We start from the raw sequence: 13,312 nt of genomic DNA on the forward strand, positions 1-13,312 counted from the left end.
TAAGGATCAACAAGAAAACAAAACACAAAACAAATAACCAAACTCTGAAAAGTTATTTCAGCCAAGTTGCAGAATACAAATCAACACAAAAAATCCAATCACATTTCTGTTTGCTGAAAACAAATATATAGAAACCAAAATTTAAAACACAGTTACATTTATAATTGCTTCAAAGAAAATTAAATAGTGATAAATCCAACAAAACATGTACAGGATCTGTATCCTGAGAATTACAAAATGCTCGGGAAATAAATCAAAAAAGGTCTAAAGAAGTGGAGAAACATACCATGTTAATAGATCTGAAGACCCAAATAGTAAAGATGACGGGTCCTCCCAAGGTGGTCATAGGTTTAACACAATCCCTATTAAAACAGCCCAGTGTTTTGCAGACACAAACCACTTTATTCTAAAATGTATATGGGAAGCCACTAAGACCTGGAATAGTTAAAACTATTTGAAAACAGAAGAAGGAAGTGGGAGAAACCACTCCATCAGTTAAAGCTTATTTAAATAGGACGACACCTGGCTGGCTCAGTCGGTTAAGGGTCTATTTTCCGCTCAGGTCATAATCCCAGAGTCGTGGGATCAAGTCCCACATCAGGCTCCCTGCTCCGCAGGAAGCCTGCTTCTGTCTGTCACTCTAGCTACTTGTTTTCTCCCTCTCTCTCTGTCAAATAAATAAATAAAATCTTTAATTTTAAAAAATGCTTATCAAATAGGGACAGTGGTCACCACAGTATTGGTGGAAGAACAGATACCAACATCAGTGGAACAGCTAAGGAACTCAGACCCACACAAATATGCCTAAATGGTTTTTTTTCAAAGATGGGACAACAGTTCACTGGTAGGATAGACTTTTCAACAAATGGTGATGGAGCAAATGGTCGCTCGGGCATTTATCTCAGAGAAATAAAAACTTACGTTCACATAAAGGCCTGCAAAACAAAAAAATGCTGTTTTATTTCTAATAGCCAAAAATGGAAACAACTCAAATCTCATAGCCTTCAACAGTAAGTGCTTAAACAAACTGGTCCATCTGCACCACGGATGACTACTCAGCAATAAAAAGGAATGAACTACTGATACATGCCACAATTTGGATGGATCTCAAAAAAGATATTCCGAGAAGCCAACCTGCAAATGTTACATAGTATCTGATTCCATTTAAGTACCACTCTTGGACAAAATTATAAAGATGGATAGCAAATTAGAGATTAGGAATTTGGGGAGCAGGGAAGCAGCTGTGACTATAAAAGGGTAGGACAAGGGATCCTGTATCTGACTGTGGTGGTAGTCACATTGATCTACAAACGTGACGAAGTTGAGTGTAACTAAATGCATGCCTTGCACATAGCAAGTGAATATACAACTGTGGAAATATGAATAAGGTTGATGGACTGTATCCATGTCAATTGGTGATACTGTATAACAGTTTTGCAAGATGTTTGGAAATTTTCCATTTGGAAAAACTAGATGAAGAGTATATGGGAGTCTATTATTTCTTATAATGGGATATAAATATATACATGATCTCAAAATAAAAAGTTAAAATGGGAGGCACCTGGGTGGCTCGTGGGTTGGGGCCTCTGCCTTTGGCTCGGGTCATGATCCCCACGATGCTGGGATCGGGCCCCACATGGGGCTCTCTGCTCGGCGGGGAGCCTGCTTCCCCTCCTTCTCTCTCTACCTGCCTCTCTGCCTGCTTGTGATCTCTGTCAAATAAATAAATAAAAATCTTAAAAAAAAAAAAAAGTTAAAACAGGACACCTGGATGGCTCAGTTGATGAGAGGTCCGACTTGATTTCAGCTCAGGTCATGATCTCAGGGTTGTGGGATTGAGCCCTGTGTGGGGATTCTCTCTCTCCGTCTTCTATCCCTGCCCCTCCCACTTATGTGCGCACACACTCTCTCTTAAAAAAAAAAAAAAGAAAAGAAAAGCTAAAACAAAGGAATGATCCAGTATATACCAAGAGCTACAATCATGATCATAACTTTCCCTGCTGGAACTTGGCAACTTCAGTTTAGAAGTCATCAGTCATTCACCTACTCAGTACCTGTATTAGGCACTGTGCTAGGTGAAGGATTCAGAGTGGGAAAAAAGCGGTCATGGACCTGGTCTCATGAACTTCAGACATGGAAAGAGGAAAATCATTCAAGGTATGAAGAGGTCATTACAACTTCAGTCATACACATGAGAACTGGACTCAAATTTCTAGTAAGAAGATAAAGTAATTTCTAGAGTACTATTTGCTCATTAAAATTATTATGTATACTATTTAACAGAATGGAAAATTCTTATAACATTAAAAAGAACACAAAATATAAACTCATAAATTCATTAATATATGATAAGTAATGACAAATTGTTTTTATATGAATAAACTTTTATTGAATTTTAGATAATTAGAAAGAATAAAGAAATGCAAGATAAATGCTTTCTAAACAACATCTGATAGTATCTTTTCTGTCATGGTATTTTCACTCTTCTTTATAAAAAGTATAGACATTCATTTATTTAAATTTTTACAAAGTCAAGAACAATCACATGGAAAAAATAAGTAATGCTAACGTAAATTCAGCATTTCATCAATATCGAAATGGCTGCAATGGTTAGGTTCTGAGCTTAGCCCTCCCCGAACACGGTAAAAGCAAGAGCTGCTGGTTTCCACATATTCAAACGGTCTGAGAATCAGGAAGCCACTCCCTGTGACGACTATGCTTGCAGGAAAAGAGGGCAAAAGGCATGGTGCGAAGAGGGAGTGAGAGACAACATTGGGGAAAAAAATGATGCTCTTATCGAACCACGAGGTTGGCCTCATAAATAATTCAGAGAACGATTCTGGGGCGAAATCATTTCTGTGCTGCTTAAAGTGTGATTAAGGCGAGATAGTCCCCGATACAAGTATGCCCAGATCCACACAGCACGACAGTGGAGAGTTTGTAAATTATCTGGTGAACTCCAAGGCCAGCCAAGCCAGGTAATTAATCACAGAAGGAGTCTCTTTACAGTGGTATAAAATGCATTTGGGTAAAACTGCAACCCTGAGCTGTGACAAACATAGGGTAGACCCTCCCAGGAGCATACCTGAAGGCATCCCTTTTGTCTTATTCTTATCTGTTTTGCAAAACGAATTATTTTGGAAACAACAACAGAACTACTCCTGCCCTCCCTGTAACAACCTACCAACCTCGACTTGTCAAACAAAGAGGAAGTCATCTCCCTCAGTGCAAAAGGCATCAGGTGCTGCCCTCATTAAAGGTAACCTGGTGTGATAGGCAGGGAGCCCCGGCCAGCCCAGCCGCGCCTGGAGGCTGCCAGGAAGGCTCCTGTCCCTCACACCTGCCTTCCTGTTCCCCTGCAGCCCACACACCCCAGCTCTTTCTATCCGGGCATGGGCCTCCCACAGGGCTCCACAAACACGATCACTGAATGTGCTGTTAGTAACAGTCTTTTCTTTCCTAGCCCTATGCCACTCATGTATTTTAAAAAAACAAAAAAACAAAAAATCCCACAAGAGTTTTCTTTTAAAAAAATATTTTTCCAGGAAATAATGAACAATAATTGTCACGGACCCAGAACAGACCCTAGAACAATGCAGACAGGCAAGAATCTGTCATATAGCAATATTCCAAATATGAAAGTCATGGTTTCGGAAGACATAAATAAATAGGAAGGGGCTTCTCAGAGAAGTTTCTTTTGTTTTCCCCCATTTCTTACCAAATTTTGTTTGCGTAAAAAAATTTTGATTCTAGGATACAAGAGCCAGCCCTCTTGGGACCGATATGAACCATTCATGCCACTAAGCCCTCTAGATAAAGAGGGAACTGTGTTGATCCCAGGGTTGCTCATTATTTTTTTGAAAGATAATTATATTTTTAAATAATTTCATTATTTAAACTTCACCTGGCACTTGAGCCTCTTGAAAAATTATTAAGTTAGGCATGAATTAAAGAACAAGCCCATCTGGACTGCAGTTTGGGTTTTAAGTGCTAGTCTGCTCTTGTATCTTTTTCCTTGGCTTGGCACATCTATGAGAACCAGTTTTTTGAATAGAATGCTGGGACATCTGTGGTGGGGAAACGAGTCTTCAAGATGAAGAATTCCAGTTCATTTCACAAATTTCACTGGCCAGGTAACAAACAGCATTGCCTTTTCCTTTGTGCTTTTTTACTAGTATCCTTATAAGGAAAGCACTTCCTTCCCAGCACTTGCTCACCCCGCCCTCCCTTTGCATGGGGTACTCCACTGATTCTTTTCTGAACGCTCTATCCACTCAGGTACTATACCAGGGAGCCGGCCCGACTCTGGGCTGGCACCATGACAGGGATAGCACCAATTCGCTCTAGTGTTGCTTGGCTGACAGTGTACGAGTGTGTGTGTTGAGGCCGAGGCTTCCTGCTGACTGAGCCATTGCTCCTGGGCATGACCTGCGGGGATGACCCTCTGTTGGCTGTCACTACCAGAGTCTTATGCGGAGCTGGGCCCAGGTGGGTCCCATTAGCGTAGATGGACGGGATGTTGGCATTGCCTGAGTGGAGAGAGAAAGACTGGCGCAAGTCACTGAAGTGGTTGAATGACTCCGTGTTCCTGGGAACTTTTGGATCGTTGCTCCAGTATCGACTGTTGTAGGTATTGGAAGAGGTCAATGTGTTGTTCTCTGAGGAGGATATCTCGGTGTGAAATGCTTTGGCAGAAGAAGAACATTTAGGTGGAAGATCATCCTCTCTGAAAAGGAATAGAAATAAAATTGTTGTCAGGATTAACTTGAATGTCACCCTACCCTCTAGCCCAGGAATCTTTCATCTTCTGCTAAGGCCATATGTCTGTGAGATATAAATCCTCAGGACAGAACATACTAAAAAAAAAGCAAACGCGGGGCATCTGGGTGGCTCAGTGGGTTAAGCCTCTGCCTTCGGCTCAGGTCATGATCCCGGGTCCTGGAATCAAGCCCCACATCAGGCTCTCTGCTCGGCGGGGAGCCTGCTTCCTCCTCTCTCTCTGCCTGCCTCTCTGCCTGCTTGTGATCTCTGTCTGTCAAAGAAATAAACAAAAATCTTAAAAAAAAAAAAAAGCAAACGCATCAGCCCTGGTGTCCTCGGCTCTGGCACTCATTCCCACTGAGACAATGCTCAAGAAAAATGTTCCCTCAGCTTCTCAATAGCCAAGGGTAGAAAAAGTAATGTCAAATCTCTCAGACTATACTTTCCAACATACCTGAAAAAAAAATGTGTGTGAATATATATGTGTGGTATGCATATATGTATGTTTATAATTTTTTTTTGCTCTAAATAGGAAAATAGACCTTGAAGAGAGCCACTGAGTTTGTTGTGTAAAGAATTACAAGAGGCTAAGATAAGTCACTAATTTAACTTAAGATGTTAATTCATTCAACATTTATTGAGTACCAGGCACTCTACTAGATGTTTCATGTAAAAAAAAAGACACAGCTCCTATAACCCAGAAGCCTATGGCCAAACGAGAGTGCCAATCAATGTAAGAACATTTCCAAGTCTGAAAGGCTGGACAGGGACTAGAGTCAACTTCTGTGAGGAGGTGATACCTGGACTGGTCTTGAATCAGATCAAGAATTTATGAAAGAGATGGATGAAAAGGGAAGGAGTTTGGTGCCAGAAGAGGGTGGAGGCTTGAGCAAAGACCCTGAAGCACAAGAGGCTGCAGAACAGACTGGAACACCAGTGACCATGAAAGTAGTGACAGAGGACTAGGGAAGCAGGGGAAAGTCCTGAAGGGCTGTGTGGATCACGCTAAGTAGACTGGAGTCATTAAAGCATTTTCAACAAGGATACTATGTGGTACGATGTGATAGGGATAGAGAGGGAGCTTGAACTCCCCTATCCTTATAACATGCCAAGAGTCACTTTTCTTTAAAGATGATTTTCATGCTGTGATAAGCACTGGGTGTTAAAGGTGTTACTAATGAATAATTGAACACTACATCAAAAACTAACGATGTACTATATAGTGGCTAACTGAACATAATGAAAAAATTTAAAAAATAAAATAAAGATGATTTTCCCATTGTTGTCTGAAGATGTTCATATCCTTGACTGAACTCTCACACCAAGCCATATGGCTTTGGCCTGTGTGCACAGGAACTGGTATGCTCTTGGGGTGTTCCTTCTAGCTTCTGGTATAAATGCCAATGTCAAACACATTTCCTAAACTAACTTTTCTTCTGTGGCAGCCACCTTAACCCCACCTATCTTGGAAGTATGGAAGGTGAAGGACTTCTTCACATGTGTCCTCCTAGTTGGGCACATATGCGACCCTCTTCCTCTTTCATGATCCAGTAAATGAGTAAAAGTGATATAACGTACAAGAAAATATGACTTGGCACTTTAACTGTCTAGGCCATCACAGCCTTTGGATTCACAAAGAAGTCTTAGCTGCCAAAATTAATAGAAATACAGACACTGGCCATGTAGGACGAATTTTCTGACACACAAACCTTATTTCATTAGGAATTTCTTCTTCCTCCTCCTCTTTATTTTTGCTTCTCCAGTAAAAGAATGCCCCTAAAATTAGTGCAATGCAAAAAATGATAATAACTGCACCAGTGCCAATGGCTCCAGCTATTAGTCCAATGCTCCTGGGCTGGGCTGCAAAATATATTTAAGGTAGATTTAAAGAACAAAAAAAAGAGAGAGAGAGAAAGAGAAATAGCATACACTCATGCAACTTCATAAATATGTAAGTTTACCACAGAATCTTCTTAAAATGCACAGAATTGCCCAAAGTGTTGCATCCTTATAAAATTAAACCTCGGTTAGTTTTCTGTGTCCTCAGTGGCTGGGACTCACACACAGGAGGCTCACAGACATTCGCTGAATGAATCGACATTATAGGACTCACCATGTCAGTAGAACAACACTTAGAGCAGAACAGGCCAAAGATGCTTACCTGTCTGATCAGCCCAGAGGAACCCTGGCAATCAGTGCGATAACAACCACCTCAACCCAACAGGGTCACTACTTTTTGTAAGTGGAATTCAAATAACCCAGAACTCTCAAATAAAGGGAAAATTTCTGCACTGCTTATTTATGACCTGGCCACCTAGCAATTAAGTAGATATAAAGGGATTAGGAGAAAATAATAGAAGGTCTTGCCGTGGCCATAAGATCATCACAAGTTTTTGTAATGTCAATAGGACTAGGCAATCACTTGAAGACAAGCGACTGACTTGATTCTATTGATCCTGAGGAGAAAGACATTCTGTCATAATACTTTATACATACATATACATAATACTCAGCTGAGGCTGAAAAGTATACTAAGACATTTATAAACATTTCAATAACTAAAAAACCCAAGAAAATTTATACTTAATCTTCAAACAACCTAAAAAAACTTAAGAGAAACTCTTCATTCCCTGGTTTAACAAAGACCTTGGTGTTCCAGACTCAGAGTCAATGTCAGAATTTTATATACTTACGTGAAATAACCTGGAGATCTAACAAACAGGTGCTGGTTCCGATGGCATTTGAAGCCACGCACTGGTACAGGCCTGAAGACAGAGCACTGATGTTCCGAATGGTGACTGTTCCCTGGACCTGGTCTGTCACAAAAATCATAATCAAGTGAGGAGTTAGGGGGGAAAAAAAAAACAAGAAAACAGAAGAAATCAGTAGGAAACTACAAAAATAAACACTGAAGAGCCCTCCATAGCCTTTGCCGAAGAGATTTTCTTGGTTCATGAAAACACTAAAATCACATCACATTAAAGACCCAGAGACATGGAGGGAGGGCCGTCCTAAGTGCAATCTTACAACCTAATCTGCCGTTAGTCTGAGGTCCTAAATGTGAGTAGCCCTCCCCTGAGGAAGCAGTGGCTAAGGTCTGTGCTAGAGAAATTATGATCAGTAACATCAAACTTCAGTTCTGAGGAAATGTGATACCATCAAGATGAAACAACTCATTATGTTCACTTTATATTTGATGGAGAAAACGTCCACTCTGTGCTCAAGGGTGTTGATTGTTACTTCCAACAACTATTGTAACTATAAGTCCAGATGCTCCACGAAGCCGACACCAAGATAAGCCAAAGGTTTAGTGGAAGAAATACCAGTTCAGGAAATGGAGAGGTGGGGAGGGTGGGAGTGCCTCCGAAGGCAGTGCAGGTCTGGACCCTGTGAAGGGGAGAGATAAGGAAGGAGGGCCAGGCAGGGGGCATCTCTGATTGAGGCCTCAGGTTAGGGAAGTCTCCATCAAGCTGTGGGGGAGGCCCTGCACTAAAGTCACCTGTTAAAGGAGTCCTACCCACTGGAGGACTGCATTCAAAGGCCCACTGTGCCCATTCCTTGGTTGAGGGCAGCCTCGGCGAAACCTGGTCTGGGTGCAAAGCAGTGGCAGAGTCTAGAGGGAGCAGCTGGGGCTGGCTGTCGATGGTACTCCCCACAGCAGGAGATGAGCAGTGCCATGTTCAAGTCCCCCACATTGACATTATCCAGAAATGTTTCAGTTGTTCATATTTTATTAATTCATCAACATTAGCATAGATTATTTATTCCTTGTAAATAAAATGCAGATTACAGTAATAATAAAAAAAACTAAGATTAGTAGTTGCTATTACTATGTGCCAAGCATTGGTTAAGCTTTTATAGTATTATCTTAATCTTTATGATGATGCTATGAGGTATTATTACTCATCTCACTAAACAGGTAAGGAGACTGCGGCTCTGAGTAATACGGTTATACAACTAGACACACAAAATTGGAATTAGATGGGGGGGATGTCTTACATCTAAGCTCTAGGCTTCCCTGCCTCCTTTAGGCAGAATATAACACATCCAATCATCTAAACCACTCAGAATAGCTGCAAATTTAGAAGTAGAAAACGTCCTGATGGCACATTTCTGGCACCAAGTCCATGTGTTCCTAGGGCAACACCTGGAGCTCCCCCTACCCTGGGCTATTTTTACATGAAACTAACATTATCTTGTTTCTGCTGGCAGTCTTCATTTCTATCTAGAGCAAAGGCAGAAGCAGAGAACACGGGTCAGCAAAAGTAAACCTAACCACAGCACTGTATGCATTTATTGGTTAAGTCATTTAAGAAATAAATACAGAGTGAGCACCTTTCGGAAAGAACTTAAATAAACAAGCTAAAGAAAGGACTTTTTTTCTTGCTTTGTTTTTCTTTATTTTTTTATTTTTTTTTAAATTTTTATTTATTTATTTGACAGTCAGAGATCACAAGTAGGCAGAGAGGCAGGCTCCCTGCTGAACAGAGAGCCCGACGCAGAGCTCGATCCCAGGACCCTGAGATCATGACCTGAGCCGAGGGCAGAAGCTTAACCCACTGAGCCACCCAGGCGCCCCTTGCTTTTGTTTTTTTAATCTGAACTTTTTTTTTTCTTTTTAAAGATTTTACTTATTTATGCATGAGAGACAGAGAGCGGGAGACATGAGAGGGAGAGAGGCAGAGAAAGAAGGAGAAGTAGGCTTCCCATGGAGCAGGGAGCCCAATGTGGGGCTCGATCCCAGGACCCCAGGATCATGACCTGAGCCGAAGGCAGAGGCTTAACAGGCTGAGTGACCCAGGCGCCCCCAATGGGAACATTTAGAGGGTCAAATCCACATTAGAAGGGTAGCTTACTTATTCAGAGCATGATGCTCAAAGAATTTAGACATTTGAATTGTACTGGACAAAGTCAATATATTTGGTGGTTACTTTGTTTGCACTTTTGTATTATTTCCTTTTCCTTGACAAACAACTCCGAGGGCTACTAATGTGTGCGAGCCTTTCAGTGAACTCACTCAGGAGCTGGGCCAGTCTGGGAGGAAGCCGTTTTCTCCTGTGTTTGCATCTTGCTCTCCTCCCAGGCCTTCAAGAAGTGCCCCTCCTGTGTGCTCTTCAGCACCATGTGTTCTCTTGTGCAGGCACTTAGCCCCATTTGATGTCAATTCCTGCCTACTTGTCTCATTAAAAGAAGTGGGGGCTGGGGGTGGTGTGCCTGGGTGGCTCAGTCAGTTGAGCCTTCGACTCTTGGTTTCAGCTCAGGTCATGATCTCAGGGTGGTGGGATTAGCTTCATGTTAGGCTCTGTGCTCAGCAAGGAATCTGCTCGAGATTCTTTCCCTCTGCCTCTCCCCTGCTTGCTCTAACAAAGGTGGGGGGGTGGCTGGGTTTGTCTTGTTCATCACTGCATCATCATCCTCGGAAACTCTTCAGTGTCTGCTGTGTAGCATATGTGCTGTACTAAGAGTTTTACATCTGTATCATCTAATCGTCAAAATCCTAGGTTTTATACGGAGAACAAACTGAGGGTCACCAGACGGGAAGTGGGTGGGGGATGGGTGAAACAGGTGAAGGGAATTAAAGAGCACACTTAACATGGTGAGCACTGGGTGATGTATGGAATGGCGGAATCACTGTATTATACACCTGAAACGCATATAACACTGGATGTTAACTATACTGGAATTCAAATAAAAAAACAAACCAAAAAAATCCTAGGTTTTATATTCCTTACTTTTCAAAGATGAAAAAGTTCAGAGAAGCTACACAATTTGTTCAGGATCACACAGTACGGAAGCAGTAACAATCTGTAAAATCAGGTCTCTCCATATCCAAAGCTCATAGGCACCATACATACGCTTGGTTTTTTAAACCACAATATTCTATAGGGTGCATCCGCAGGGTATTTCCTCACCATGCAATGTTATACTGCGGCTGTTAAACTAAGCCATCTGCCCACTCCATCTTCAATACATTACCAGATGTCACCAGTTAAGAAAACCATAATCTCTGGGCAACTAGCCCTGCAATTCCAAACACTGTGCTGCCGTTTTCCTAAGCCCTGAAGTTCTAGGAATTTGATCAGCTCACACCAAACCAGTAATGTTGTCAACATTTTCATAGAGATCATCGGGGAGACTTTTAACAGCTGAATGAAGCAGCATTATGGCATGTGGAAAGAGGTAAAATAAAGATTCTTGCTTTAAAAGGTTATTTTTAGAAGGTGAAGTCACTGTTCTTCCTCTTATCTCCATCAACAGGGATAGCGCATGCAGACTGATAGAACCAACGCTTCCTAACGGAGGCTGACAGGGCATGCTAGAGCTAACTCAGAATGTAAGCAGGGAAGGAGGCACACTGATAAGAGAGGATTAGCCAGAAGCTTTGTGTAGTCAAGGCAAAGAGCAGACAGGAGCCCCTCCTTAGCAAGCAGGGGGCTGCTTCCAGCCACAAGCACAGGGCTCTTTCTCAAATGAAAAGGACTAATTCTTCAACTCAGTCTGTCACCTCACTTGGCCTGCTCTGGTACAGAAGTAATTTGTTGAACTGAAGTTAGAAAACAAATGTTCTTATGGTCTTCTTTCTTTTAAGAATAGGTGAAGTTCAACTGTGTGGAACCACAGTTTGGAAAACACAGGGATCTTCCCTACCACCGACCAGCTGGTTTCCTCACGTGTGACACAGAGCTACCAACCTAACCTCCATATTGCGGGTTGCTGTGAAGACGAAATGAGGTAATGCATGCAAGAGGCACAGTATAGCGCCTGGTAAAGCTTCCCTGTAGGAATTCCATCCCAGCATCACTTGGGAAACTTCCATAATTTTCTGAATCATAGGAAAAATCAGTCAAGAAATTGGGAAAATGTTGGATGTCTCCAAATCCCCAACAGATTTTAATACTTAGGATCTGAGGTTGAGAGACAGGAATTCCTCAGTCATGAATTATTCTATACTTTCATATGATTTATGTACTTTGGAATAGTAAGTGGCCATAATAATAAACAGTCAGTCATTTCTCAAATAAAAGTTCCAGAAGTATCCTGTAAGAAAAAAATAATAATGCATACATGGCTTATTGTTATTTGAACCAATTATTATTACAAATTATATATTTCAATTCTACATAAAAAAAGATCTTAACCCGATATATTTGATAATTAGTCAAAAGGAGAGCAATATCACAAAATACATGTCAAATTAAAATCTATTTAAAAATTCAAAGATAACATCACAAATACTTAATATTTAAATAGTCATTCTAAAAGAAAATTTTAAAACACTATGTAACATTAAGTATACTATCCAATAATCTTGATCTTTCTCATGCCAAATTTTCTAGACACTGAAAATTTTATTTAATTTTTGTGTTGATATTTGTTGAATTAAGATATAGATGAAAAAAAGCACAGGGAAAGAATCTGTTCCCATTAAGATACTATCTAAAGTATCTTTGAGACACACATTAAGATACACACTGCTTCCTATTAGCTTTTTTTTTTTTTAATTTCTGATGATGAAAATACTTTGTCTGTTTGCTCAGCTTTGGCTTCGCCATTGAAACAGATACTCCTATTGTCAATTCAGATTTTAAATTCATTTCTGATTTCATGTCAAGTGTATTTCCAAACCAACATTCCCATCTTCTTCTCTTTGCATTTCTCCTATTTGAGTATTTACAAAGCATTGAAATCCACAGCAAATATCCAAACACTGGAAAAAAAATGATGAACATTACTGGGCAATATTTGAATAACGAAAAATTTGGAACCCCCAGTATTAACAACATTACATAGAATCACACATCAAAATTACCAAGCTAAGGACTTTTGCTTTTATTTATTTATTTATTTATTTTTTTTTAAGATTTTATTTCTTTATTTGACAGAGAGAGACCACAAGCAGGCAGAGAGGCAGGCAGAGAGGAGGAAGCAGGCTCCCCACTGAGCAGAGAGCCCGATGCGGGGCTTGATCCCAGGACCCTGAGATCATGACCCGAGCCGAAGGCAGCGGCTTAACCCACTGAGCCACCCAAGCGCCCCAGGACTTTTGCTTTTAAAACTTATTTCCCGGGGTGCCTGGGTGGCTCAGTGGGTTAAGCCGCTGCCTTCGGCTCGGGTCATGATCTCAGGGTCCTGGGATCGAGTCCCACATCGGGCTCTCTGCTCAGCAAGAAGCCTGCTTCCCTCTCTCTCTCTCTCTCTGCCTGCCTCTCCGTCTACCTGTGATCTCTCTCTGTCAAATAAATAAATAAAATCTTAAAAAAAAAATAAAATAAAACTTATTTCCCAGAATACCACACACACAGCATGTGTATGAAATATATTTTGTATATAAACTTATTAATATTTATTTGCAAGAGTGACTCACCATTAGCAACAGACTGGGCACAACTACACACTCACAACATGGCAACAGCTACAAGCAAGAATGATTAGATCGTGACTGCTTCTCTCCTACTCACTTCTGTCCAGGTTCCCAGAAATGTTGACTCTGAGTGTTCTTGCTTTGAATTTGACATCAGTGGATTCTTTTGAATCAGTATGTCTCTATGTT

General features: G+C 41.0%; 1 protein-coding gene across 6 annotated transcripts in view; it reads right to left on the reverse strand.

Annotated features, from left to right (window-relative positions):
• Positions 1–2,376: 2,376 nt before the first annotated feature.
• Positions 2,377–13,312, reverse strand: part of IGSF11 (immunoglobulin superfamily member 11) — a 211,190-nt gene continuing 200,254 nt past the window's right edge. For 5 of the 6 annotated variants that reach the window (XM_047725605.1, XM_047725598.1, XM_047725624.1 and 2 more), the window contains 3 exons: positions 7,455–7,577; positions 6,471–6,621; positions 2,377–4,726 (listed from right to left, as the gene is read on the reverse strand). In XM_047725605.1, the coding sequence (XP_047581561.1) occupies positions 4,282–4,726; positions 6,471–6,621; positions 7,455–7,577 (719 nt within the window). In that variant the 3' untranslated portion in view covers positions 2,377–4,281. The remainder of the gene's footprint in view (positions 4,727–6,470; positions 6,622–7,454; positions 7,578–13,312) is intronic. The other variant, XM_047725633.1, reaches the window with a different exon arrangement.

This window comes from Lutra lutra, chromosome 1 (assembly GCF_902655055.1).
Source record: "Lutra lutra chromosome 1, mLutLut1.2, whole genome shotgun sequence".
Classification (NCBI taxonomy): Eukaryota; Metazoa; Chordata; class Mammalia; order Carnivora; family Mustelidae; genus Lutra; species Lutra lutra.